Source organism: Rhamphochromis longiceps, linkage group LG18 (assembly GCF_057381845.1).
Source record: "Rhamphochromis longiceps isolate RC_006_pf linkage group LG18, R_longiceps_female_GT1.1, whole genome shotgun sequence".
NCBI classification, from domain to species: domain Eukaryota; kingdom Metazoa; phylum Chordata; class Actinopteri; order Cichliformes; family Cichlidae; genus Rhamphochromis; species Rhamphochromis longiceps.
This window is the reverse complement of record NC_140574.1, coordinates 5028990-5053767: the sequence shown is the minus strand read 5'-3', so window position 1 is coordinate 5053767 and position 24778 is coordinate 5028990. Positions and strand designations below refer to the sequence as shown.

Sequence of the window (24778 nt, the reverse complement as noted above, 5' to 3'; positions counted from 1 at the left end):
GTCCCACCGGGAGGAGGCCCCGGGGCAGACCCAGGACACGCTGGAGAGATTATATCTCTCGGCTGGCCTGGGAACGCCTTGGTATTCCCCCGGATAAGCTGGAGGAGGTGGCTGGGGAGAGGGAGGTCTGGGCCTCTTTGCTTAGGCTGCTGCCCCCGCGACCCGGCCTCGAATAAAGCGGATGAAGATGGATGGCTATTCTACAACTTTGGACAGCTTGGACCTTCCAAATGACTCATATAGATAAAAATAATTACCAGATGCATCTTTGTCTAGTTTCCACCACACATGTCACAAACCTGTCAAAATGGAAAACAGCACTGTCAAAGTTACTTTTTTTTTTTTTAGATCCAAATTATTAAAGCTCAAAACAGCAGCTGGGTATCAACAGGTGTTCACATAAAAGTACGATATAAACATAGATACTGACATAAATATATGGGTCACAAACAATTCGAGTAAATGGATCAATTGCTTAACAGTGTCATTCCCTGTAAATTCCCCTTCCCCTTCCTTTAATTACCAGATTCCACATCATTCCTATCACACCCACAGGCTTTGCCATGAGACTGGGCTGGGCTGGGCAATCTCCGAAATCATCGAAGAACTTCTGCAGGCTCTATCTTGACAAACCAGCCATACAGTGGGGCAAAAAAGTATTTAGTCAGCCACCGATTGTGCAAGTTTCCCCACTTAAAATGATGACAGAGGTCAGTAATTTGCACCAGAGGTACACTCCAACTGTGAGAGACAGAATGTGAAAAAAAATCCATGAATCCACATGGTAGGATTTGTAAAGAATTTATTCGTAAATCAGGGTGGAAAATAAGTATTTGGTCACCTCAAACAAGGAAAATCTCTGGCTCTCACAGACCTGTAACGTCTTCTGTAAGAAGCTTTTCTGTCCCTCACTCGTTACCTGTATGAATGGCACCTGTTTGAATCCATCATCTGTATAAAAGACACCTGTCCACAGCCTCAAACAGTCAGACTCCAAACTCCGCCATGGCCAAGACCAAAGAGCTTTCGAAGGACACCAGGAAAAGTATTGTAGACCTGCACCAGACTGGGAAGAGTGAATCTACAATAGGCAAGCAGCTTGGTGTGAAAAAATCAACTGTGGGAGCAATCATCAGAAAATGGAAGACATACAAGACCACTGATAATCTCCCACGATCTGGGGCTCCACGCAAGATCTCATCCCGTGGGGTCAAAATGATCATGAGAACGGTGAGCAAAGATCCCAGAACCACACGGGGGGACCTGGTGAATGACCTGCAGAGAGCTGGGACCAAAGTAACAAAGGTCACCATCAGTAACACACTACAACGGCAGGGAATCAAATCCCGCAGTGCCAGACGTGTTCCGCTGCTGAAGCCAGTGCATGTCCAGGCCCGTCTGAAGTTTGCCAGAGAGCACATGGATGATACAGCAGAGGATTGGGAGAATGTCATGTGGTCAGATGAAACCAAAGTAGAACTTTTTGGTATAAACTCAACTCGTCGTGTTTGGAGGAAGAAGAATACTGAGTTGCATCCCAAGAACACCATACCTACTGTGAAGCATGGGGGTGGAAACATCATGCTATGGGGCTGTTTTTCTGCCAAGGGGACAGGACGACTGATCCGTGTTAAGGACAGAATGAATGGGGCCATGTATCGTGAGATTTTGAGCCAAAACCTCCTTCCATCAGTGAGAACTTTGAAGATGAAACGAGGCTGGGTCTTCCAACATGACAATGATCCAAAACACACCGCCCGGGCAACAAAGGAGTGGCTCCGTAAGAAGCATTTGAAAGTCCTGGAGTGGCCTAGCCAGTCTCCAGACCTCAACCCCATAGAAAATCTGTGGCGGGAGTTGAAAGTCCATGTTGCTCGGCGACAGCCCCAAAACATCACTGCTCTCGAGAAGATCTGCATGGAGGAATGGGCCAAAATACCAGCTACTGTGTGTGCAAACCTGGTAAAGACCTATAGTAAACGTTTGACCTCTGTTATTGCCAACAAAGGTTATGTTACAAAGTATTGAGTTGTATTTTTGTTATTGACTAAATACTCATTTTCCACCCTGATTTACGAATAAATTCTTTACAAATCCTACCATGTGGATTCATGGATTTTTTTTTCACATTCTGTCTCTCACAGTTGAAGTGTACCTCTGGTGCAAATTACTGACCTCTGTCATCATTTTAGGGGGGGGGGAACTTGCACAATCGGTGGCTGACTAAATACTTTTTTGCCCCACTGTATATCTGAAGATTAAACCACTACATTCTTGGCTAAAAAAATATATTGATAGTGTATTTGGTGACACACAAACAGGGTATTTCAAAGTACAGTTCAGTTAGTTTCCACATGCCAGTTGTTGGTGTGGAGAAACGCCCAGAAAAAAGAATGGCAACCCGGCCAAAGCAATGGTTTTGACTCGAACAGCGTTTACCCCAAACCTCTATTTATTGACACATTGAATTGAATTATTTAATGGTGTATTTAATCAATTCATTTTTGTCACTTCTATCCCTCCATTCCTCGATATGTACACAGCCATTTTTTAAACAGATATTCTCTAGTGTATTTTTGAGAAATTCTTTTTGCATCAAGACAAAAAGTATCTCAAGCACTGTTCAAAGAGAACCTTTAGCCAAGTCAAAGCCCACAAATAAAAAAAAAGGCAGAAAAAAGTTAGTTTTTTTTGTCCACAGGTAAACATAGAAATTGAGCTTCTGAAAACCTTTTGAAAATAAAGTTTTGTCAGACGCCGAGTTTCCAAAGATCCAAACACTTTGTTTTACCATCAACATTTTCTAAAAATTAAACTTGGCACGCAGTATAGTTTCCTATATGCATTTTCAACTGTACTGAAGAACTAAATTTTTTCCCACAGGTGTTACAACAATGTGGTTTCTCACCTGTATGACATTCCATGTGCGTTTTCAAATGGTCCTTCCGATTAAATCTTTTCCCACAGGTGCTACACGAATGCGGCTTCTCACCTGTATGATATTCCATGTGCATTTTCAAATGTTCCTTCCGATTATATCTTTTCCCACAGGTGCTACAAGAATGCGGCTTCTCACCTGTATGAATTTGTATGTGTCTAGTCAGGTGTGACTTCCGACTAAATCTTTTCCCACAGGTGCTACAAGAATGCGGCTTCTCACTTGTGTGAATTTTCATGTGTATTTTCAGATTTGTTACTACATTAAATCTTTCCCCACATATGCTACAAAAATATGGCTTCTCACTTGTGTGAATTCGCATGTGACTATTCAACTGCCCCTTCTGACTAAAGCTTTTCCCACAAGTGGTACAACAATGCGGCTTCTCACCTGTGTGAATTTTCATGTGTTCAGTTAAATATGCCTTTAGAGTAAATCTTTTCCCACAGGTGCTACAACAATGTGGCTTCTCACCTGTGTGAATTTTCATATGTCGATTCAAGTTTTCCATCCTTTTAAATATTTTCCCACAGGTGCCACATAAATGTACTGTCTTGGAATTTTGAACTGGCAGCTCTGATACGATTTCCTCCAACCTATTTCTGTGTAAGTTATCATCCTTGCTTTCATCCTGATCTGTGTCAGGAGAGTTGTGAGAAAGGAGCTGGTCACTACTTAGGTCTGGTTCACCCTGGTCACTTTCTTTACGAGCAGGAAAAGTTTGAGTCTCTTGCTTTCGTACAAACGGTTTTCCCTCTTCAGTGGTACTGAGTTCCTCCTGTTCCCCTTTAATCTGCAAAAGATCCTCCTGTTCTTTAAAGTCATGTTGTGGAAAATCTGAAGGGACAAAAAAACAAAACATATATTTTAGAAATTACAAGGTAACCTTAGCCATTAGCAGGTCTCCACATGGTAAGCATGTCGCTCAGATAAGCCAATAAAAGGCATGTTGGGGGAGAAGCTGTTTTGCTGACTCAGTGAGACCATTTTGGCTGCTCATTTACAAACTATGATAAACACTCTTCTTCTGTGATCAATTTAAGTTTGGAATCGTACATTTAAAAAAAAAAAAAACGAACATAAATATTTAACAATATTTATCCCAAACCGTAATGTCGTAAAGTATTTTATTTTCCATTCCATGCTGCAAGGGAAACCTGGAATTCTTTAAACTGACTGAAAAAAATAAAATGAAAATCGATGAGGTGGGAACTTTAAACTCAAACACTTCACTTCTTGCTTTCTGCTCAGTTTTTGTATCATTTAATGGAGGAAATCTAATTTATGAAAATAAAAAGATAATCAAACATTAGGGGCAGTTTCAAAACAACACAAAAATTCAGCTATAACAAAAACTGTGAGATTCTCATAAATATTACTCTGACTAATAATTCCAGGGTTTTGTTGTCTTCTAAATGTGATAGTGGCTTTTCCAGCTCTTTTAGTTTAATTATTAGGGGCGATCGTGGCTCAAGAGCTGGGAGTTTGCCTTGCAATCGGAAGGTTGCCGGTTCGAGCCCTGGCTTGGACAGTCTCGGTCGTTGTGTCCTTGGGCAAGACACTTTACCCGTTGCCTACTGGTGGTGGTCAGAGGGCCCGGTGGCGCCAGTGTCCGGCAGCCTCGGCTCTGTCAGTGCGCCCCAGGTGGCTGTGGCTACAATGTAGCTTGCCATCACCAGTGTGTGTGAATGGGTGGATGACTGGATATGTAAAGCGCTTTGGGGTCCTTAGGGACTAGTAAAGCGCTATATAAATGCAGGCCATTTACCATTTATTAAGAGAAACATTAATAAAACTCTTCAATTTAACCAGTTTGCCTCCCCACCTCCTTTTTTCAACCCGGACACTTTTTGTTACTTTCCCTCATCCCCCGGACCTTTTAGGGAAACGTAACACAGGGTGTTGTGCGATTGTTGTGGTTTCTTTCTAATATTGTAGAGTCTTTACCTTACAGTATAAAGCCTTCAGGACACCGTTGTTGGGATTATTTCCCTATATGAATAAAACATATTGGGAATGAGTGAAAAAGGTCGTGTTACACAAGCTAAAGAATTATTTATCCACAAATCATAGTGGGAGTTGATTAAAAAGGATATGGGACACTTTTCTGTAATAATGCCATACGACTGCACACAAGCAAATGCAGAACTTACTGCCACATAAAATCCTTCCTAACTATTAGGGTTGTGTGACTGAACGCATATATAGACTATCGACGATAGGCTGAGCCCATAGGAGATTGTTTTTACACGGGCAATTTATTTATTTATTTGCCCATGAGTACGTTTGCTATTAATGATGGAGCTAATAGAAGGAGTCAAAAAATAATAAATAAATAAATAGTGCTGTTTTAACAGCACCCCCTTTCATCTTCAAATAAATGCACCCTCCTCAGAGTGCGCCCAAGTGCTTGTTGATAGAGCTGTAGAAGCTGGTGATAGCCGAGCATACTGAGCAGGATGGTGGACACGTACGTTCTCATGCAAGTTAGTCGTGTTTAAGTACTTTGCTCGCACGACACGTCTCCACAAGCGGCACACGGCTTTGGTTACATCCTTAGTTCTCATCTTGTTTAAAGCCTTTATATTTTTCTAGTTCTGTCAAAGTCCCTGAAATGTCTCTGTCAACGCATTTCGGGCAGTTTGTCTAAAGTTTGTTCATTTTGTACTCCAGATGGGTTGAGCGAGTTAAAAGTTTTAATTAGTGGCACACCAAAAACATAATTTAAAGTTTCTTTCTTTCTTTTTTCTTTTTTAAACATGCTGTTGTCAAATATAGGTCACTTGAAAAATGTGGCCAAAAAAAGAAAGAAAAGTATTACATGCCTAGTTAATTTCCTGTTATTAAATTTGATATTCACTGTAAGTGCGCCTGCAGGTGCAGGGGCGCAGGACAGGCAAAGGAGTGACGACTGCAATTCGTGAGGGACAAAGAAAGTGACAATATGAATGGCAAAAATGTATATGCAGGAATAATTAAAAAGTTGATGTGTCAACTCATTGTAGGGAGTCTTCCTCTCTCTTGTACTCAACTTAATTATTTCCAACATAGGACAGTCCTGACAAGGGCGACACTGTGAGGGCTACACATTTTGGCTCTTAGAATATTACATCATGTTTCCTTATTGCAGTTGGACCTTAGATTCTCCATGTGTCTCTATAACATACCTCTGAGGTCTGATAAGGATCCAACAGGAGTTAGATTTCTTAACACAAAACTGAGTCTGTCTATTAAAGTTTTGCATACCTATTCTTTCCAACTTTACTTCAGGGTTCCACATGATGTCCAGCTCCTGCCCAGTCCAGACGAGGACGTCTTTGGTTTTTGGCTTCAGTGAAAGCTGCTCTTCTTCCTGATTGAGGGAGATTTCCTCCTGTTCCTCTTTAGTTTCTGGAAGATCTGGGTCCTCCTGGTTGAGACTGGAGTTCCTCTCCTGGCTACAGTTTTCCTTACAATCATGTTGCTGTGGGAGGTCTTGACGGACACAACACACAAGAAAAAATTAACACTGTGAGCAGGTCTCTCAGATATGTGAGCGATATTTAAATATTCTCTCTCATGCAGTGAACAGCAAAGAATTCTGTTTACATACAGAAAGTCATAATTTATGAGGCGTACAGCTCGCTACTCCAACTTGGTCCTTGTGGGTATTTTTCTACATTCTGCATACAGTTCTGGGTCAACTTGACTTAAATCTATATGGAGGAAATTTTTGTTTTTTATTAAACAACAGAAGATTTTAAACCCAGTTTTTATTTTACTGTGCTAACAGAAAACACGTCTTAGGTGAGGTGGTATGCCAGGTGGTAACGCATGTGTCATTGTGAGCTCTCTTCCTGAGGAGTCAACTCTGATATCATCGCCTGATGTTTTAATATGAGTCTTATTCATTTCAGTATTATGAAATCTGTATATTACAGTTTTACATACCTGTTGTGGTCAGCTCTACTCCAGGTTTACACAACAAATCCAGCTGTTCTCCGGTCCACACATCAATTTCTTCAGCCTCCTGCTTCTGTTCAAGCGGCTCTCCTTCCTCACTGCTGCACATTTCCTCCTGTACCTCTTTAGTCTGTGGAGGCTCTGGGTCCTGCTGGTGGAGACTGGAGCTCCTCTCCTGGTCAAAGACCTGCTGATCACCTTCGTGTTCAGCAAAGGGACAGAAGAAATCAGTAACTAATGTGATCACAAGAAAGATCAAGAACAATTAAAAGGGAGTTGAGAACTAAGCTTATGGTTTCACGGCCTCTTGCGTTCTTGCAGATGTTGCCACAGAAACATTCACTCCTGGCCATTTTTTCACTGGGCGACACTGATAACCTTAAAGCCGTCTGGGGTCTAATTTTTAAAAGTGACCGCCAGTGATTGTCACAAAATGTGCAAACAAACAAAATAAACAAATGAACAGCAGCATGATCTGAATATGATCATGAAAGCTATTGACCAAGCATCATTTAGGCCGCCTGGTAATTTTTGGTCATTTTGGCTGTAAACGGGCCAGAAATCAAACTAAAAGTGAATACTTTTGCCCCCTGGCACTCATTTTACATTATTGTATTGTTATGGCAATGAAACAACAGTTTAAAGTGAAAAAAAAAGGACTGTTTTTTTGTTTTCAGATTTATAGTTAAGTGGAAACTGATATTGTTAGGTTTTGTATTGTTGATTGTCATTTATGCTTAGAAATATCTACTTATATATGCTTAGAGTTTTATAATTAGTTTTAGATTGGTAGAGGTTTGATCCTTAATAGTCTGCATTCCAGAGCACTCTGGGAGCATGGGAGAGGTCGTACCTTCTCTTATTGTTTTATGTGTCATTTATGGGGTCACACACACACACACACACACACACACACACACGGTACTCTTTGTTTGTATGTAGACGTCATATGTTAATGAACCTATGTATATTCATGTAACCTCAATAAAAGAGCAGTGTTACGGGGGAGCGGACGAGAGCAACTGGTTTGTCCGGTTCTCTCCCGCGCACGAGAAACATGAAGAACTTTGTCTTGCTTTGCTGTGTAATTATATTGTCTTAAACGTTCAAGCGAATAGGTTCAAGCTACAAACCTAATATTAATTCAACAGGAACAAACGTAACACAACATCAACTATACTAAATATGTACAATAAAGTTTTTGAGCAATGGCCACTCAGTTTTTTAAATTTCGAGGCCTTTTTGGAGCGTTGCCACTTTTCCATACATGTGATTGGACCGTCACTGCTCGTGTTTTCTAATGATGCACCGTAAAGTTTCGTAAAGCTCTTCTTCGTGTCTTTACTTTATTGTACTTTATTGAGCCCCGTGGGGAAATTGCTCTCTGCATTTAACCCATTCACTCAGTGAAGCAGTGGGCAGCCATTGGGCGCCCGGGGAGCAGTGTGTAGGGACACCAAACATCCCCGTAAAACTCAGCCTCTCTTCTTTCAGTAACCCTGTAATTTCTTTTTCTAGCTTACATAGTCGATAAGTTACGGTAGTGTGAAGCGCACATGGTAAAATCTAAGCAGAGTTGGGTTCCCGCGAGGATCCCGCAACCCCCATTCCTCCACAAATTTACACACCTGTATTGTGCGACTTTATCCCGGGTCTGATATCCAGCGGTCTTAGCTGACGGATCTCCTCCTCATACCGGACGATCGTTTTTTCAAACTCTGAGAAGATTTGTTCTGCGGCAGCAGTTAATGTCTCCTTGATAACCTCTCGCAGATACTGGACTGAAGACATTATTGCGACAACAACTGATACCGCCAAATCAAAGTCTTCAAATATAACTCGCGATGCAAGCTCTCAGTGACGTCATTTCCGCTATTCTTCTTCGATCTTAAGCTGGAAGTATCAAAGGCGTAATACTGCCCTCATCAGGTCAGTCTAACAAAAATCAAGTCCTGACATAAAGTCTGGTACTTTGGAGAAACCTGGATAAAGAATTTATCATTTAACATTAAAATTTAGATCAAAGCTCAAAACATTATGAAAGCTTCGTGAATTAGAGTGTTTTCTGTTTCTTTGAAACACAGACAATAGTACATTTAATAAACAGAAAAGGGTCGATTTCATTTTAATGAACTCAGCAATGTCTCCAGCGTTGTAACGAGAAAGTCCAGCATAAAGCAGCTGAGTGAATGTGGTCTGGACTCTGTGGAGGAGAGTCATGGTTTCAGAGACGCTGTAGAAGGACAAAATACCTGCTCTGTGATCCAGGTACACTCCTACTCTGGAGGAACGAGGACCTGAGACAGATAATATTCTTGTATGTGATTGCTACACATACTCCCCCACTCCACCTCCCAGTAACAACATACAGTCAGACTCCCTCTACTAAACACTGGACATCGTTCAATGTTTATATTGAGTCTTTAAGTCCATGACCAATTCTGTACATATCCAAACTTGGTCCACAATTTTGACGTCCAACCATGACATCAATATGATGTTCAACATTGGACTGGTTAATCTTTTATGCAAACCGAAGGTGAGCAGTAAAAATGTGATGTTTTGAGATTTACCCAGGTCTTAAAAATGAAAGATACCCACATGTTTAACAATGTCTGAAATTTTTAGTCATATTTGCTCAATTCAGCATACAATCTGAAAGAAACTAGCCTTTTCTTCATTTTTCTTACGACAACACTTCATGTTAAAGAGTTTGGTACACATGTTATTTTCACGAGTTGTCTTATGCAGTACCATATAGTCAGGCCAGATCAGGATCTCCTTCAGTTTAACTACCAGTCCCACCTCAGACCTGAGGACACCATCATCTACCTACTCAGTTGTGTCTACACCCATATGGGCCAGCTGGCAAGCAGTGTGAGGGTCATTTTTATCTTTTCCAGTGCATTTATTATCATCAAATTCAAATTTCATTTGTCACGTACACAGTCATACACAGTACGATATGCAGTGAAATGCTTAGACAACTGCTCGTAACCTAAAATAAAAGACTATGAATAGGATAGGAAATAAATAGGAAAATTAAAATGAAGGGTAAATTTAACTAGGAAAGAATAAAATATAAAAATTAAAGTTACAAATAAAATAACTGTACAACAAATACAAGTACAAATACACAATACATAAAATACACAATATAGAAAATATATAAGAATATATGAAGAAATATGGAACAATAAAAGCAGCTGTACGAGTAATAAATGGTAATGAAAGAAATGTAATGTCCAGGGTTGTGCAATCCACATATTTAAGTGTCTGTAGTGTCTGTAGTGTAGTGCAGTCTGTAGTGCAAATATGCTTAAAAGTGATTTATTTAAGCGACTTGTGATAGAGTGATTTGATTAATCAATAACAAGATGGCAAATGTAAACAAATGTAAACAAATGTCCAGAATGTCCAGTGTGTGTGTAAAAACCATATTTGTGGGTCAGTACTATGTGGTGGTGTGATTGAGAGACCGTATCGCCTGCGGAAAGAAGCTTCTCCGGCTTCTCAGGCCAATCGTCCTGGGAGATAAGCTGACTGAGATGCAAGTGGATGCCTCTCCTGTGTCCTGGATTTTTGAGTATCTAACACAAAATGTGCTTCTTCAACATTATGTGTCTCACAAGGTGATCAGCAACACAGGGGCACCACAAGGAACTGCCCTCTCCCCATCACAGACGTCAGCCACTGCACAGACCTGCCATGTTCAGATGTTTTCTGATGACTCTGCGGTGGTTGTATGCTTCAGTGAGGGTGATGTGATGGTGTACCGGGCTGTAGTTGACTCCTTTATCAAGTGGTGCAAGCAGAATCATCTGCAGCTCAAAGTGACCGAGGACCAAAAATTGATTGTGGACTTTAGGAGGACCAGGAAACCTGTGACCCCTGTTTCAATCCAGGGTATCGTTATAGACGTTATAGAGCAGCGGTCCCCAACCCCCGGGCCTCAGACCGGTACCGGTCCGTGAGTCGTTTGGTACCAGGCCACGAGAGTTGAGGCTCAGGTGTGAAATGTATGATTTTCAGGGTTTTTATCGGTTTTCAGCGTTATTTTGTTAGCGTTTTTATCGTTAACTCGGTATTCCTGGGTCTTTTCACGTGTGTTGTGAATAAATCTTTTTTTCGGTACCGGTACTAGTTTTATTTTGTTGTATTTATCCGCGACACCTTAAAGGCCGGTCCATGAAAATATTGTCGGGCATAAACCGGTCCGTGGCGCAAAAAAGGTTGGAGACCGCTGTTATAGAGGACTAAAAATACCTTGAAGTATACATGGATAATAAACTGGACTTGATTAAAAACACCACTACACTCTACAGCAGGGGTCAGCAACCTGTAATACCCAAAGAACCATTTGGACCTGGTTTCCACAGAAAAGAAAACACTGGGAGCCGCAAATACTTTTTGACATTTAAAATGAAGATAACACTGTGTGTATATATATATATATATTTTTTTTACTTTTAGTCTTTGTATAAACAACTACAGTGTGTTGCTTATGAAATCCATGAAGTGCTAAAGAGAAAATTACATTTTATTTATGTAATGAACACACACATTTTGAACTCTTAAAAAAATTATAACAAAAAAGAAAGACACCCAGTTGAAAGTCTCTTTTAAACAAATTAAAATATCTGCATAAATGTTTATTTTATATGGTTAATGTGTGTGACAGGGCGTGGTCTGCAATGCTCTGCAGGGGATGCGAACGTGCCTGAGCAGCATCCACAATCACTCCTCGCTGGCTTAAAGTCTGTGCTCTCTCTGCTGTTGAGTTGGTATGTGTCGGGCTGTGAGCTGGAAAGCTACAGCTGGCTGTGTGTGTACAGCAAACGTGTGGGAAAAGTGGTCAATAAAGAGATGCAGAAAAGCATGTTCATGTGAACATTTTTCTTTTCTTACATTTTTCTCTTTACTAGCCCTAACTGGGGTTCAAAGTCTTAATAAATGCACAGCGTTTTGGGAGGTATACCGGCTTCTGCCAGTGTGACACATATTTTGAGCAACGAAAATAATAAAACATAATTTTACTTTTGAATTTCAAGATCACAATAATCTTCCAATTTAGAACCACAAGTTAAAAAAAAGAACTAACACAAATAAAATACACTTCAGTTAAATACTTAGAATTTATTTTCCCAAGCCACGTGGAGCCGCAGTATAAGGATGAAAGAGCCGTATACAGATCGGGAGCCGCAGGTTACCGACCCCTGTTCTAGAAGAACACATGGATTGGTCAACATTCAGTTCTTTTAGTTTCCTATATTTTTTCTGCATTTTTGAGTCCTCAGAGCTTCAGAAGTAATCTACTGGAAATTCAGACAAGCGTGATGCCAGACAGGTGAGTATTCCACAGAGTGAGCTCAGCAGCAAGTGGAAGAGGTGAGTAACTCAGTGTGACATGGGCTCCTGTCATGACTGCTTGGAGGGAGAAGAGATCAAAGTTAGTCTCAATCAAAACATACAACAGAGACTTCATGGCCTGGTGACAACCATAGGATAGCTGACAGACTGGCAGAGAACTGGAGGAGACGCTGATGTTAAATCAATCAATCAATCAATCAATCAATCAATCAATCTTTATTTATAAAGCACTTTTCATACAAAAAAAAAAAAAATGTAGCACAAAGTGCTTTACATAGTTAAAAGCAGCCCACCCCACCCTCCAACTCACTCCCCACACTCTCATTAACATAAATGATGTGAATACACACACACACACACATATATATATATATATATATATATATATATATATATATATATATATATATATATATATATATATATATATATATACACACATATATATATATATACACATATACATATATATATATATATATATATATATATATATATATATATATATATATATATATATATATATATATATATATATATAATGTTCTTCCTCTACACCCCCCCAATTTTTGCACATGTCGAGGAGCGTGTCAGGCTACATTTCACTGTGTGTTATACCTGTATAACTATGCATGTGACAAATAATAAAGAACCTTGAAGAACCTTGAACCTTGAACCTAACAGTTACACAATCATACCAAAACTCTGTCCTGATAGTTTCCTCTTTCTCTTTTGTATCAGACATACTGAGACAATAGTCGGGATAAATAATCATGAAAACAATTTATTTATTCAGTTTAGAGGTTTACACGTCACATCATTATAATCACAGAGCCTGTTTCACTTGAATCGTCCACTTGATGGCGCAGTAGAGCAAATGAATCATCACAATGCTTCGAACCATGAGTCGACCAGTTGGATGGAAAGCTTCAGTTCATCACGAGGCTTCATCTCACCATCACTATTAAACACATTCTAACAACAGCTTATCAAGCTTAAACGTGCTGCTGTTTATCCGCTGGTTTCCTCTTTCTGGCGCAAAGTGGACGATAAACAAACAAGAGAGATGGGACTTGCGACAGAAAAGCCGATCAGCTGATCATTGACCATTTTCAGGATTGAAGTAGCAACAGGGGGGGGAGAAAAGAGAAGAAGAGGCAGATGCGCATGGTAAAGACAGAATAACTCCAGCTTTGTGTCTTTTTTCAGCTGAAGTACGGGAAAAATCTTGTTCGGTTTCCCTTCAATACAATTTTCTTCTGTTTGTCTGTGATAACATTGCTTTCAGGGCCTTTGCCCAAGCAAGGAGGAGCTCCTCGGCTGTAATTGGTCCAGCCCAGAGTCGATCATGACCCTTTGCCCAGTCCACCACCTTTAATTGTTTATACCGGTTATTTATTTAAAAAAAACAAACAAAACTCCAAAATATCAGCCCATGAAAACAAAAAATCACCATTGGCTCACACCAAGCAAATGCCCGGTATGCCCGATGGCATGCAGTCCAGCTGTAGTTGGGACGGAAATTACGAGAAGTTTGTTTAAGTGTCTACTACACCCACTCCAAATGTCTCAGTATATCAGATAACATCTATTTTATGACTAGGCTCTTCAATGGGGTGTCACAGGGTCCCCAGGAAAAAAAATTGTAAATGTAAAATAATAAAATAAATATTCTTCTGTAGCAATAACAAAGTATAACATCAATTATTCTGTAGCAATTACACAAGAATATCCAGTAATGTCCCTGCCTACAATTAAACACATTCACTTACCGAAAATCGGGGGAATCTGCTGTGGCAAATGGGTTCAAGCCTTTTACCACAAACTTAGTCTCTGCTCTGTGACATTCGTCTATCCCGGCCTGAAAGGAGACGCTAACGGTAGACTGCAGTGAGAATTGCCAGCGTCTGAGCCAGACTCTGTCTGTCTCTCTCATCATGGTCACCTAAATGCACAGTAATGGTTTTGTAATAAGGCAGATCGCGGTAACATAATATGCACTGTTAGTTGATTATTTACCTGCCGCATTAACGGGAGAGGACGTGCAAATGTTACCGCTGCTGCTGGGTTGAGATTCACGAATCCGGAGCGGAATTAAAAACACGACATTCATTTAAGGTCATCGTGTGTTTTGTGAGCAAATGCTTTTGCATATTCGTAGTGTTTCCTCCCTTAAATGAAGTATCTACTTTGCAAGTATTGCAAGTTGCCCTGTTGTCATCCGTTCTTGTAAACTATAATCAAACTTTTGAGCGTTTGAGCTTAGGCACCGTGTTTCCTGCCAGGTAAATGACGCTCCGCAATGTGGTGACGTCATTCGGGGCGACTGGAATCGATAAGGGAATCGTTTGCAAAAATGGCAACCAATGCCAAGGAATTGAAACAGTGGGAATCGGTTCTCAACAAGAACCGGTTTTCGATACCTATCCCTATTTATGACAGCATGACATAATCTCATAATCATTCCTCAGCCTGATGTCCACCAGCTGGTTCGGGGTTTACCACCATGACACGGTCCACAGCTCAGTGCAGCAGCCTCAGCAATAAAGGTCCTGAAGATGGTCCATTCAAACTCAGTTTCCCTCTGAATGCTGTCGAAGCTCTGCCAGAGGTGAGTGTTTAAGATCTCACGGACAGGGGCCGCTGCTAGGTGAATTACTGAATTCACTTACGAAAACATGTGAGTGAATTAGTGTCAACTAGTGGTAGGACTGAGCTAAAGTGCTATTGTATCTGCCTCTATCTGGTGGAAGGAGGCTGATACTGCAGGTCACCCCACAGCCCTGGTCGGAACAGATGGAACTTATATTAGAAGTAATAAATAAAAATAAAAATAAAAATTATACATTTATAAACAATTAAGAAATAAAAAAGGGATCAATTGATTAAAATAAAGATCAGAGCAATGATAAAGAATAAACTAATATTCACGATTTTCAAAAAAGTAGACAAAGAATTGATAATACTAATAAAAACAAAAAAACTAACACTAAAATGAGAACAACCTAAAAGGAAATGCCTAAACAAATTGTAAGTTAATTAAATTTAACATCCAGATAAAAGAAATAGAAAAGGGGAAAACCCAAGGATTTGAACCAGAAGAGTGAGAGAGAGATTACAATGGCTACTAATATCCCTGCAACATTCAAAGAAGACAACCCAGCACTGCCTAGCAATATGAGACAGCTCAAGTGTTAGGGCCAAGTGGCCTATGAGAAAGAGAGCGTGGATCCAAATGCAAGACACATTGCAGAGGCAAGAATTGCTTTTCACTACTTTGTTGTGTATTTACAATTATGGCTACGTGGTATCAGTCTAGGAGCTCTGGTTCTGCCGTGTGAGTGATAATGGATATCAGGGTAAAAGGCACTGCAACAGAGGAGAGAAAATTACTCTGAAAATGTTAGTCTGCCAAATGTGCAGCAATTTAATTTATTTATTCTCTTTAGCTGATAGTTTGTGGGACCCAGGTAGACTGTATAACTGCATCTCTACCAATTTCTCTGCACTCCAGCCTCCTCTGTGGCATGTGAAGGGATTTTCCTTAAGGCAGGAGAAATTATCTCCACGAAAAGGAACAGGTTCAGCCATCACACACTAGAACAAATTTTCTTCTTAAATACAAATGGAAAAGGGTTACCTTAAATGCATCATGTTTTTAATTTGCAAGTTCATAAGCATTTTTCCTTTTCCATTTCACAATCAATTCTACCCCCAGGTCAAAAATATGTCTGGGAAAATTTCCCTAATATAATATTATTTATATATACACCCGTCTAGCGATTAAGTGCATGGAGGCAAGACCTCAGAGCAGAAGCATACTCCATAATGTGTTGTACATTATTATATGTTTAAATTATATGTAATGTGGTATTTTTCAATTATTGTATGTACCAACATCAAGAAGTCATAAGCAAAGAAAGACCACACCATGGTGCATGTTTAAACAAGGAGAGTTTACTGGTCAAAACTATTTATTAAATAAATAAAACACATTTTTTTAACCACCAAAAAATGCACGTTCAAAGCAACAACAGCGGCCCAATATCAGACAGAATTCCACTCTGTAGAGTGGGTAATCATAATGAAGCAGTTGGTTTTATTTTGTGGATTCAAGCTGCTCTTCATATCTTTGGCCACCAGATGTCACCAGAGAGGACTGTGTTAAAAAGCTTCGAGTAATGAACCGTTTTTCAATACAAGCTTCAGTGCTTCAGAAAGCTTCTTTGACCATCACTATTGGTGACACTGATGTTAAATACACCTCCTGCTGATTGGAGGCAGGTGTGGACTCCAAGCTCCACCCAGGCGGACAATGCAGGACCAGGCCTGAGTGGAAAAACACTGAACACTCACACAGACTATGACATCAAGGACTCTGCAAAGAATCAGATGCTGGAAGGAGAAAAAGAGACAAAGTAATGGGCAGAATTGGAAAAACATCTTGATGAAATATGGAAAATGTGGGAAAAGAAGGATTTTCTTCCACATTTCCAGGAGCACCAGTTGTAAATGACCTTTAAATTTGGGAAATATTTTTACGTTTGTTTGAAAGGTCCTTCGGTTTTATTTTTGAAATCCATGCTTTTATTTTGAAACAGGAAACTGGGGGCGACCGTGGCTCAGGGGGTTGGGAATCGCATCTGTAACCGGAAGGTCGCCGGTTCGATCCCTGGGGTCTCTGTCCTGGTCGTTGTGTCCTTGGGCAAGACACTTTACCCTACTGGTGTTGGCCAGAGGGGCCGATGGTGCGATATGGCAGCCTCGCTTCTGTCAGTCTGCCCCAGGGCAGCTGTGGCTACAACTGTAGCTTGCCTCCACCAGTGTATGAATGTGAGAGTGAATGAATAGTGGTATTGTAAAGCGCTATATAAATCCAATCTATTATTATTATTATTATTATTATTATTATAAAACCGTTAATCTGTGAAGGATCCTCCTAGTGTAGACTGGAGTTATTCTCCTGGTTACAGACCTGCTGATTTGTGTGCTCATCCTTACAGTCACACTGTGGAAGATCTGAAGCAACAGATTAAAAAAAACAAACAACAAACATACATTTGAAAAATTACAAGTTAACCATCCAGCAGGTCTCCACGTGGTAAGCATGTCGCACAGATATACCAATGAAAGCCATGTTGGGGGGAGAAGCTGTTTTGCTGAGAACACTCCTGTTGTGTGATCAATTTAAGTTTGGAATTGTATATTCCAAAAAGCAGAGCATAAATATTTAACTACATTTATCCATGTCCAAAATCTATTTAAATTATTTTTTTCATTCCATGCTGCAGAGGAAACCTGGAATTCCTTAAATTGACTGAAAAAATTAAAACCCATGAGGTGGAAACTTTAAACTCAAACACTTCACTTCTTGCTTTCTGCTCAGTTTTTGTATCATTCAAGGTTGACATGTAATTTATGTAAATAAAAAGATAATCATACATCAGGGGCGATTTCAAAACAACACAAAAAAAGTATCTGTAGGACAAACTACGAGATTCTCATAAATTTTACTCTGTTGGATTTTGTGTGTTATCAAGTGACTGTGGACTGTGGAGACTGTGGAGTTTTTGTTTTAATGTGCATGTCTCATCCCAGAAAAGTGCGACTGCCTTTGTCAAGAGCCAAAAGAGAATTCATTCCCTGAAAAAAATACACTGCACCCAAAATATTTCATAGTTCAGCAATGCTGATGAATATAATAAACTTAAACCTACACCATCCTCTCTATTCTGGCTGTAGGAGCCATTTTTGGGTTTATACCTTATGTGGCCGCTAGAGGTCACCTTTTCCTGTTTTCATATGGCTGGTTCATGTAAAGGTAGCAGCTAATCGGTGTCAGGTGTGTTGTTAATTGTAAGAAGGCAAACAGTTTGTGACCACTGTGCTGTTATGTTAAAATGTTAAAATGTCTTGTTGGAATAAACACAAAAAAGGACAAGATAAGAACTGCTGAAGTTATTGGACTGTTTAATTAATTCATGCATACCAGTGACATCGCATCACCCCTGTTAACAAGATTACGAGATTATTAAGATTCACATAATTATTTATTAAAAGCTAGACATGTTAAATGACAATAAGAAAGAAAAGTATTTCTTTGTGCCCCAGCTGGCCCCCTGGCAAAACTAGACCCGCCCCTGCACAGTTACCAGCTGTCAGCTTCGTAGAAAAGGATCCTGGTTTAGAAAGTAATATTAAAGAAATTCTAACAACAGCTTAGCAAACTTTAACGTGCTGCTGAAGTTTATCCGCTGGTTTCCTCTTTCTGGCATAGAGTGGGTGATAAACAAACAAAAGAAACAGGCCCCGTGACAGAAAAGCCGATCATTGACCAGTTTCATGATTGATGTAGCAACAGGAGAGGGAGGGAGAGAAAGAGGCAGTCGCTCCATAAATAGGTTTTTAAGCTAAACGTTCAGCGTTGAACTTACACACTTGCTTTACTTCTCTAGTATAGCTTTCTCTGAGATGCCAGTTTGGCAGCAAGGCTCCAAATGCTCAACCAGACCGCTGACAGGTCTTGCGGGCCACAGTTGCTCTATCATGTGACGCATACTGCTCCGACGTGCTAAGGTCATGAGCTGGGTTACGCCATGTTGCAAGTTTTGTGAGGTGCTTTTGTGATATTTAATGGATCGGATTACATTTTTTATTTCTCTCCAATATCCGATCCAGTAATTTAGGTCAGTATCAGACTGATACCGATACGTAATATTGGATCGGTCCATCCCTATTACAGACATTCATCAACAGCTGCCTCCAACAAGTCCTCTGCTCTATTTACCAGAAAAGATTAAAAACTGCGGACAAGAACAAACTAGGAACCAATAGCAATACCAATCCTGAAAAGAAATTATTGTTGGATTGGCCTCACCCTCAGGAAGCCCACCAATAAAATCACTACACAGGCCTTGTGCTGGAATCCAAAGGGACAGAAGAAGAAAGAAAGATCCAGAAACACATGGCACAAGGACAACTATCATAGTCTTGTGTGGTTTGTTAAAAGCTTAGTTTCAAATCGATATTACATTTTTAAATTGATAATTGAGCCCTAATGGGGATAATTATGTTATTCACAAAAGGTTCAGTGGATGTACTCAGTCATAATGTACAGGGGTGCCTCCAGAATTTTTTCATGTGGGTGGCCATATGGGGGCTACTGAAAACATTGAGGTGGCACACCAAAAGCATAATTTAATGTTTTGTTTTGTTTTGTTTTTAATTTTTTTTATATGATCTTGTCAAATAAAGGCCACTTGAAAAATGTGGCCAAAAAAAGAAAAGATTACATGTCTATTCATTTCCTGTTATTAAATGTGATACTGCCTAGTTTGTCCCTTGCTGCTGCAGCTCGTGAGGGACAAACAAAGTGACAATGCGAATGACAAAAAATGTATATGCAGGAATAAATAACAAGGTAATGTTTCAACTCATTGTAGGGAGTCTTCCTCTCTCTTGGGCTCAAGTTTATTACAATTATGACCAACATAGGACAGTCCTGACAGGAGCGACATTGGAAGGGCTAGACATTTTGGCTCTTAGAATATTAATTCAGTTTCCTTGTTGCAGTTGGTGCTTAGATTCATCATGTGTCTCATTAACATACATCTGAGGTCTGATTAGGATCCAACATGAGTTAGATTTCTTAATACAAAACCGAATCTATTAAGGTTTTGCATACGTATTCTGTGCAACTTTACTTCAGGGTTCCACATGATGCCCAGCTCCTGCCCGGTCCAGATGATGATGCCATTGGTTTCCTGCTTCAGTGCAAGCTGCTCTTCTTCCTGATTGGTGGAGATTTCTTCCTGTTCCTCTTTAGTCTGTGGAGGATCTGTGTTCTGCTGGTCCAGACTGGAGTTCCTCTCCTGGCTACAGTTTTCCTTACAATCATGTTGCTGTGGGAGGTCTTGATGTTACACTGTGAGCAGGTCTCTCAGATATGTGAGCGATATTTAAATATTCTCTCTCATGCAGTGAACAGAGAATAATTCTGTTTACATGCAGAAAGTCATCATTTATGAGGCGTACAGCTCGCTGCTCCAACTTGGTCCTTGTGGCCAATAATCCACAGTTTTCATTGTCTCAACATTTTTCTACATACTGCGTACAATTCTGGGATAACATGACTTAAATCTGGTGGAAATTTTATTTTTTTATTAAACAACAGAAGATTTGAAACCCAGTTTTTATTTTACTGTGCTAACAGAAAACATGTCTTCAGTGAGGCAGTATCCCAGGCGGTAATGCACGCCATGTGTCTTTGTGACATTTTGTTATGAGTCATATTCATTTCCATATTATGAAATCTGTATATTACACTTTTACATACCTATTCTGGTCAGCTTTAGTCCAGGTTTCCACAACAAATCCAGCTGTTCTCCGGTCCAGACATGAATCCCTTCATCCTCCTGCTTCAGTTCAAGCTGCTCTCCTTCCTCACTGCTACACATTTCCTCCTGTTCCTCTTTAATCTGTGGAGGCTCTGGGTCCTCCTGGTTGAGACTCCTCTCCTGGTAACAGATCTGCTGATCATCCAGACCTTCGTGTTCAACAAAAAGACACAAGAAAATCGTGACTAATGTGATAATAAGAAAGATCAAGAAGGATTAAAAGGGGTCACCTATTGAGAATTTAGCTTATGGTTTCAAGGGCTCTTGCATTCTTGCAGATGTTGCCACAGAAACATTCAGTCATAGTCATTTGTTCATTGGGTGATGCTGATAACCTTACAACTGTCTGGGGTCTAATTTCTAGATTTGACTGCCAGTGATCATCACACAATGTGAATAAACAAACAAACAAACAAATGAACAGCAGCATGATCTGCATATGATGATGACATGAAAGCTTAAAGTATTTTACAACGGCAAGTAAGATATGCTATAGAGCAGGGCGATATGAACAAAAATACTTCTCACAATATACATTTGAAAATTTACGATAACGATGTAACTGACAATATAATTGACACTAGACAAAATACTTTATTAACTCCACAACTTTATTAGTGCAAAAAAACCCCCAAAAAATCCATCAATGTATTTTCACTTAAACAATCAGCTGTGTTTTATGTGCATTAAACTTATATAAAAATGTAACAGTGCAAATGCAAATTCCTTGTTGACAGTTTAACCAAAAGTTATTTCCGGTGGAAATTGGCCGACATATCCTCATCATAACCATGTATAATATCCACAAAACGCAAAAAGAGGTTATGCACACACAATATGGTAATATTATGTTGAAGCACAGTACGTATCACTCCGCGAGGCTCCTGCCTACGATAGCCGTAATGCTCCGACAATCCATCAAACGGTGCGGCTTCGTAGCTCAGCAAAGTCGTACTAAAACATTTGACAGATTTTCGAGCGCCGTGTACCACATAAAATTGTTTCGAGGTCAGTAAACACAACCAGAATTCACACATAAGACACACGGGATTATAAGGGGCACTGTTGATTTTCAGAAAAATCAAAGGATTGATTTTAAGTGTGCCGTATTTTCCAAAAAACAATAATAACAAAATAACGATGGCCCGCTAGCATGCTCTACTAAAAATAGTGCTTTGTTGTGTATCTGAGTGACGAAAGCTAAGCCAGTTTGACACCACTGAAGTTGCAGGATTTTTACAATCCAATTGTGGTTATTATATACACTCAACAAAAATATAAACGCAACACCTTTGTTACTGCTCCCATTCCCCATGGGATGGACGTAGAGACCTAAAATTCATTCCAGATACACAATATAACCATCCCTCCCAAACAGTGGTCACAAATCAGTCCAAATGTGTGGTAGTGGGCACATCTGCTATATTGAGATAATCCATCCCACCTCACAGGTGTGCCACATCAGGATGCTGATCTGACATCATGAGTAGTGCACAGGTGTACCTCAGACTGCCCACAACAAAAGGCCACCCTGGAATGTGCAGTTTTTTGCGCTATTGGGGGCATCCTGATGTGGCACACCTGTGAGGTGGGATGGATTATCTCAATATAGCAGATGTGCCCACTACCACACATTTGGACTGATTTGTGACCACTGTTTGGGAGGGATGGTTATATTGTGTATCTGGAATGAATTTTAGGTCTCTACGTCCATCCCATGGGGAATGGGAGCAGTAACAAAGGTGTTGCGTTTATATTTTTGTTGAGTGTGTGTGTGTGTGTGTGTGTATGTATATATATATATATATATATATATATATATATATCAATCATCCCATATTTCGTCATATTGCACAGCCCTAACATTAGCCTACTACAACTACCTTGTTTTAGTTGTTGTAGCTATCTAGGTTATGTCCCACTTCGGAATCTTTGATGTACTATTGCTGTGTGACTCACTACTATTACTGAAGGCTGCATTACAACCTGCTAGCTGCAAATAGTCATGTGCAGTTCTAAAAGCAAACAGAAAGAAAATCTATTACTGATACAGAAATTGTTTTCTATACGAAATCGCTGCAAAAACTGCAGCCTTACCTAATGTCCACCCTACTGTTACTCATTTTACATCAGGATTTAAAAATTTACTTGGGATTGCTGCACATGATTGTTTGTAGCTAGCAGGATGTTAATGCTATGAATCAAGTCTAATAGTCTTTAGTCTATAACTTTAGCTAAAGCCAGCTAACAATGTTAGCTCGGTGGCTAGTAGCCTTTAGTTATCGCAATAATTCACATGGCAATAGTACATTCATGTAGTTGTAAAAAGCATGCAAATATACCAAATAATCCGGACCAAAGTATTTAGAATACGTTATTCACATTGAGTAACTTAACAGGATACGTTATAAACTACATTTGGCCGATGTAATCTTTAGTGGAAAACATTTTAAAAGTAACCTTCTCAACATTGCACAGATATAACTGCATAAACTTTACTGTGGTGTATTACTAGTTTAGATCAATAGTTTAGATCATGCCCACATGAATCACACGATGATCCCGCAACTCCCACACCTCCACAAATTTACACACCTGTATTGTGTGACTTTATCCCGGGTCTGATATCAAGCAGTCTTAGCTGACGGATCTCCTCCTCATACCGGACGATCGTTTTTTCAAACTCTGAGAAGATTTCTTCTGCAGCTGAAGTTAATCTCTTCTTGATAAACTCTCTCAGATGCTGAACTGAAGACATTATTGCAACGACAACCGATACCGCCAAACCAACGTCTTCAAACTTAACTCGGGATCGCGACGGGATCTCTCAGTGGCGCCATTGCTGCTATTATTCTTCTACTGAACTTACGGTAGACTGGAGATATCAAAGGCGTAATACTGCCCTCACCAGGTCTCCTAATTTATCTGGTACGGTCCATGAAGTGGAATGAAATAAAAATATACAAATACATTAATATAAATATATTACAGACATTTAGAGCACAGAGAAATTTATGATCACGGACAATTAGGATGAGGCTGTTGTTTTAATTGTGGTCACCTTTCTCTTCCCTTCTGATAATAACAGCTGTGTAGTGAAAATTCATTTCGTTTGACAAACCAAACATCCCACAATTAAAAATCCACAAGCCACTGCTGTACTGAGATAATATTTTGTACTCAGGCAAAAGAAGTCCACTGTCTAAAATTGAAAGTTGCGTTTTTATGGTCTAAGAAGCTTGGAAAGAAAAGCGTCTGGACTTCTTAAGTTGTTCTTAAGTTGCTTGAAGACGTTTCACCTCTCCCCTGAGAAGCTTATTCAGTTCTAGAGTCAAATGGTGGAGAGACCCAGATTTACCTAGCCCCACCCTATCATATGATTTTTTTTGAGGTCAGATTGCCCAGGGTGTGAGTGGGCGTTAAGGCGTCTGGGAAGGGATCTCAAAACTGGATTATAGATGGCCGACAGTTGGTGTCGTAAGCCACTGCCTCTGTGCAAAATAGTCGCTCACAGTGGCTTGCAAAAGTATTCGGCCCCCTTGAACTTTTCCACATTTTGTCACATTACAGCCACAAACATGAATCAGTTTTATTGGAATTCCACGTGAAAGACCAACACAAAGTGGTGTACATGTGAGAAGTGGAATGAAAATCATACACGATTCCAAACATTTTTTACAAATAAATAACTGATAACTGAAATAATGTTTGATAACTCTGAAAAAGGTTTGATTTTCATTGGTCTTTCACGTGGAATTCCAATAAAATTGATTCATATTTGTGGCTGTAATGTGACAAAATCTGGAAAATACTTTTACAAGCCACTGTAAATACATACTTATTAATATCTAAACCATACTTAACATTCTATTGAATCCTACTATTCATTGTTACCCCTAATTCCTATCATTACTTTCCCCAAACAATAAACAAGGAATGAAGTAAATGTATAAACCTAGCTACCGTGATAGATATGATTTTGATACAATTTAGCATAGTTATATATACAATGGGTCATCAACTTATCAGTTTCATATTCTTCCAAAAGCAGTTTTCGAAACATCTTTATGAACTGACTAATGCTTGGACATTGTTGTAGATCCACAGGAAAACTGTTCAACAGTTTTACCAC

General features: G+C 39.7%; 2 protein-coding genes across 2 annotated transcripts; both read right to left on the bottom strand.

Annotated features, from left to right (window-relative positions):
- Positions 1 to 2810: 2810 nt before the first annotated feature.
- LOC146647545 (uncharacterized) lies at positions 2811 to 3478 on the bottom strand. Its single transcript, XM_085389930.1, has one exon. The coding sequence runs from the start codon at positions 3447 to 3449 to the stop codon at positions 2811 to 2813; it is 639 nt and encodes a 212-aa protein (XP_085246056.1). The 5' UTR covers positions 3450 to 3478.
- A 2452-nt stretch (positions 3479 to 5930) lies between these two features.
- Positions 5931 to 23485, bottom strand: LOC146647544 (uncharacterized). The gene is made up of 4 exons (XM_085389615.1): positions 23242 to 23485; positions 20586 to 20795; positions 6869 to 7078; positions 5931 to 6412 (listed from the first exon to the last, which is right to left on the bottom strand). The coding sequence occupies exons 1-4, from the start codon at positions 23402 to 23404 to the stop codon at positions 6060 to 6062; spliced, it is 936 nt and encodes a 311-aa protein (XP_085245741.1). The 5' UTR covers positions 23405 to 23485; the 3' UTR covers positions 5931 to 6059.
- Positions 23486 to 24778: the final 1293 nt, after the last annotated feature.

What these genes read in the sequence shown, in the direction of transcription:
- LOC146647545 (XM_085389930.1), bottom strand. Translation starts at nt 3,449, where the DNA reads ATGGAAAACTTGAATCGACATATGAAAATTCACACAGGTGAGAAGCCA.
- LOC146647544 (XM_085389615.1), bottom strand. Translation starts at nt 23,404, where the DNA reads ATGTCTTCAGTTCAGCATCTGAGAGAGTTTATCAAGAAGAGATTAACT. An exon ending in GATAAAGTCACACAATACAG is followed by an intron (nt 20,796 to 23,241) that starts GTGTGTAAATTT and finishes TTGAACACGAAG; the next exon opens with GTCTGGATGATCAGCAGATC. An exon ending in ACTAAAGCTGACCAGAATAG is followed by an intron (nt 7,079 to 20,585) that starts GTATGTAAAAGT and finishes CTGAACACGAAG; the next exon opens with GTGATCAGCAGGTCTTTGAC.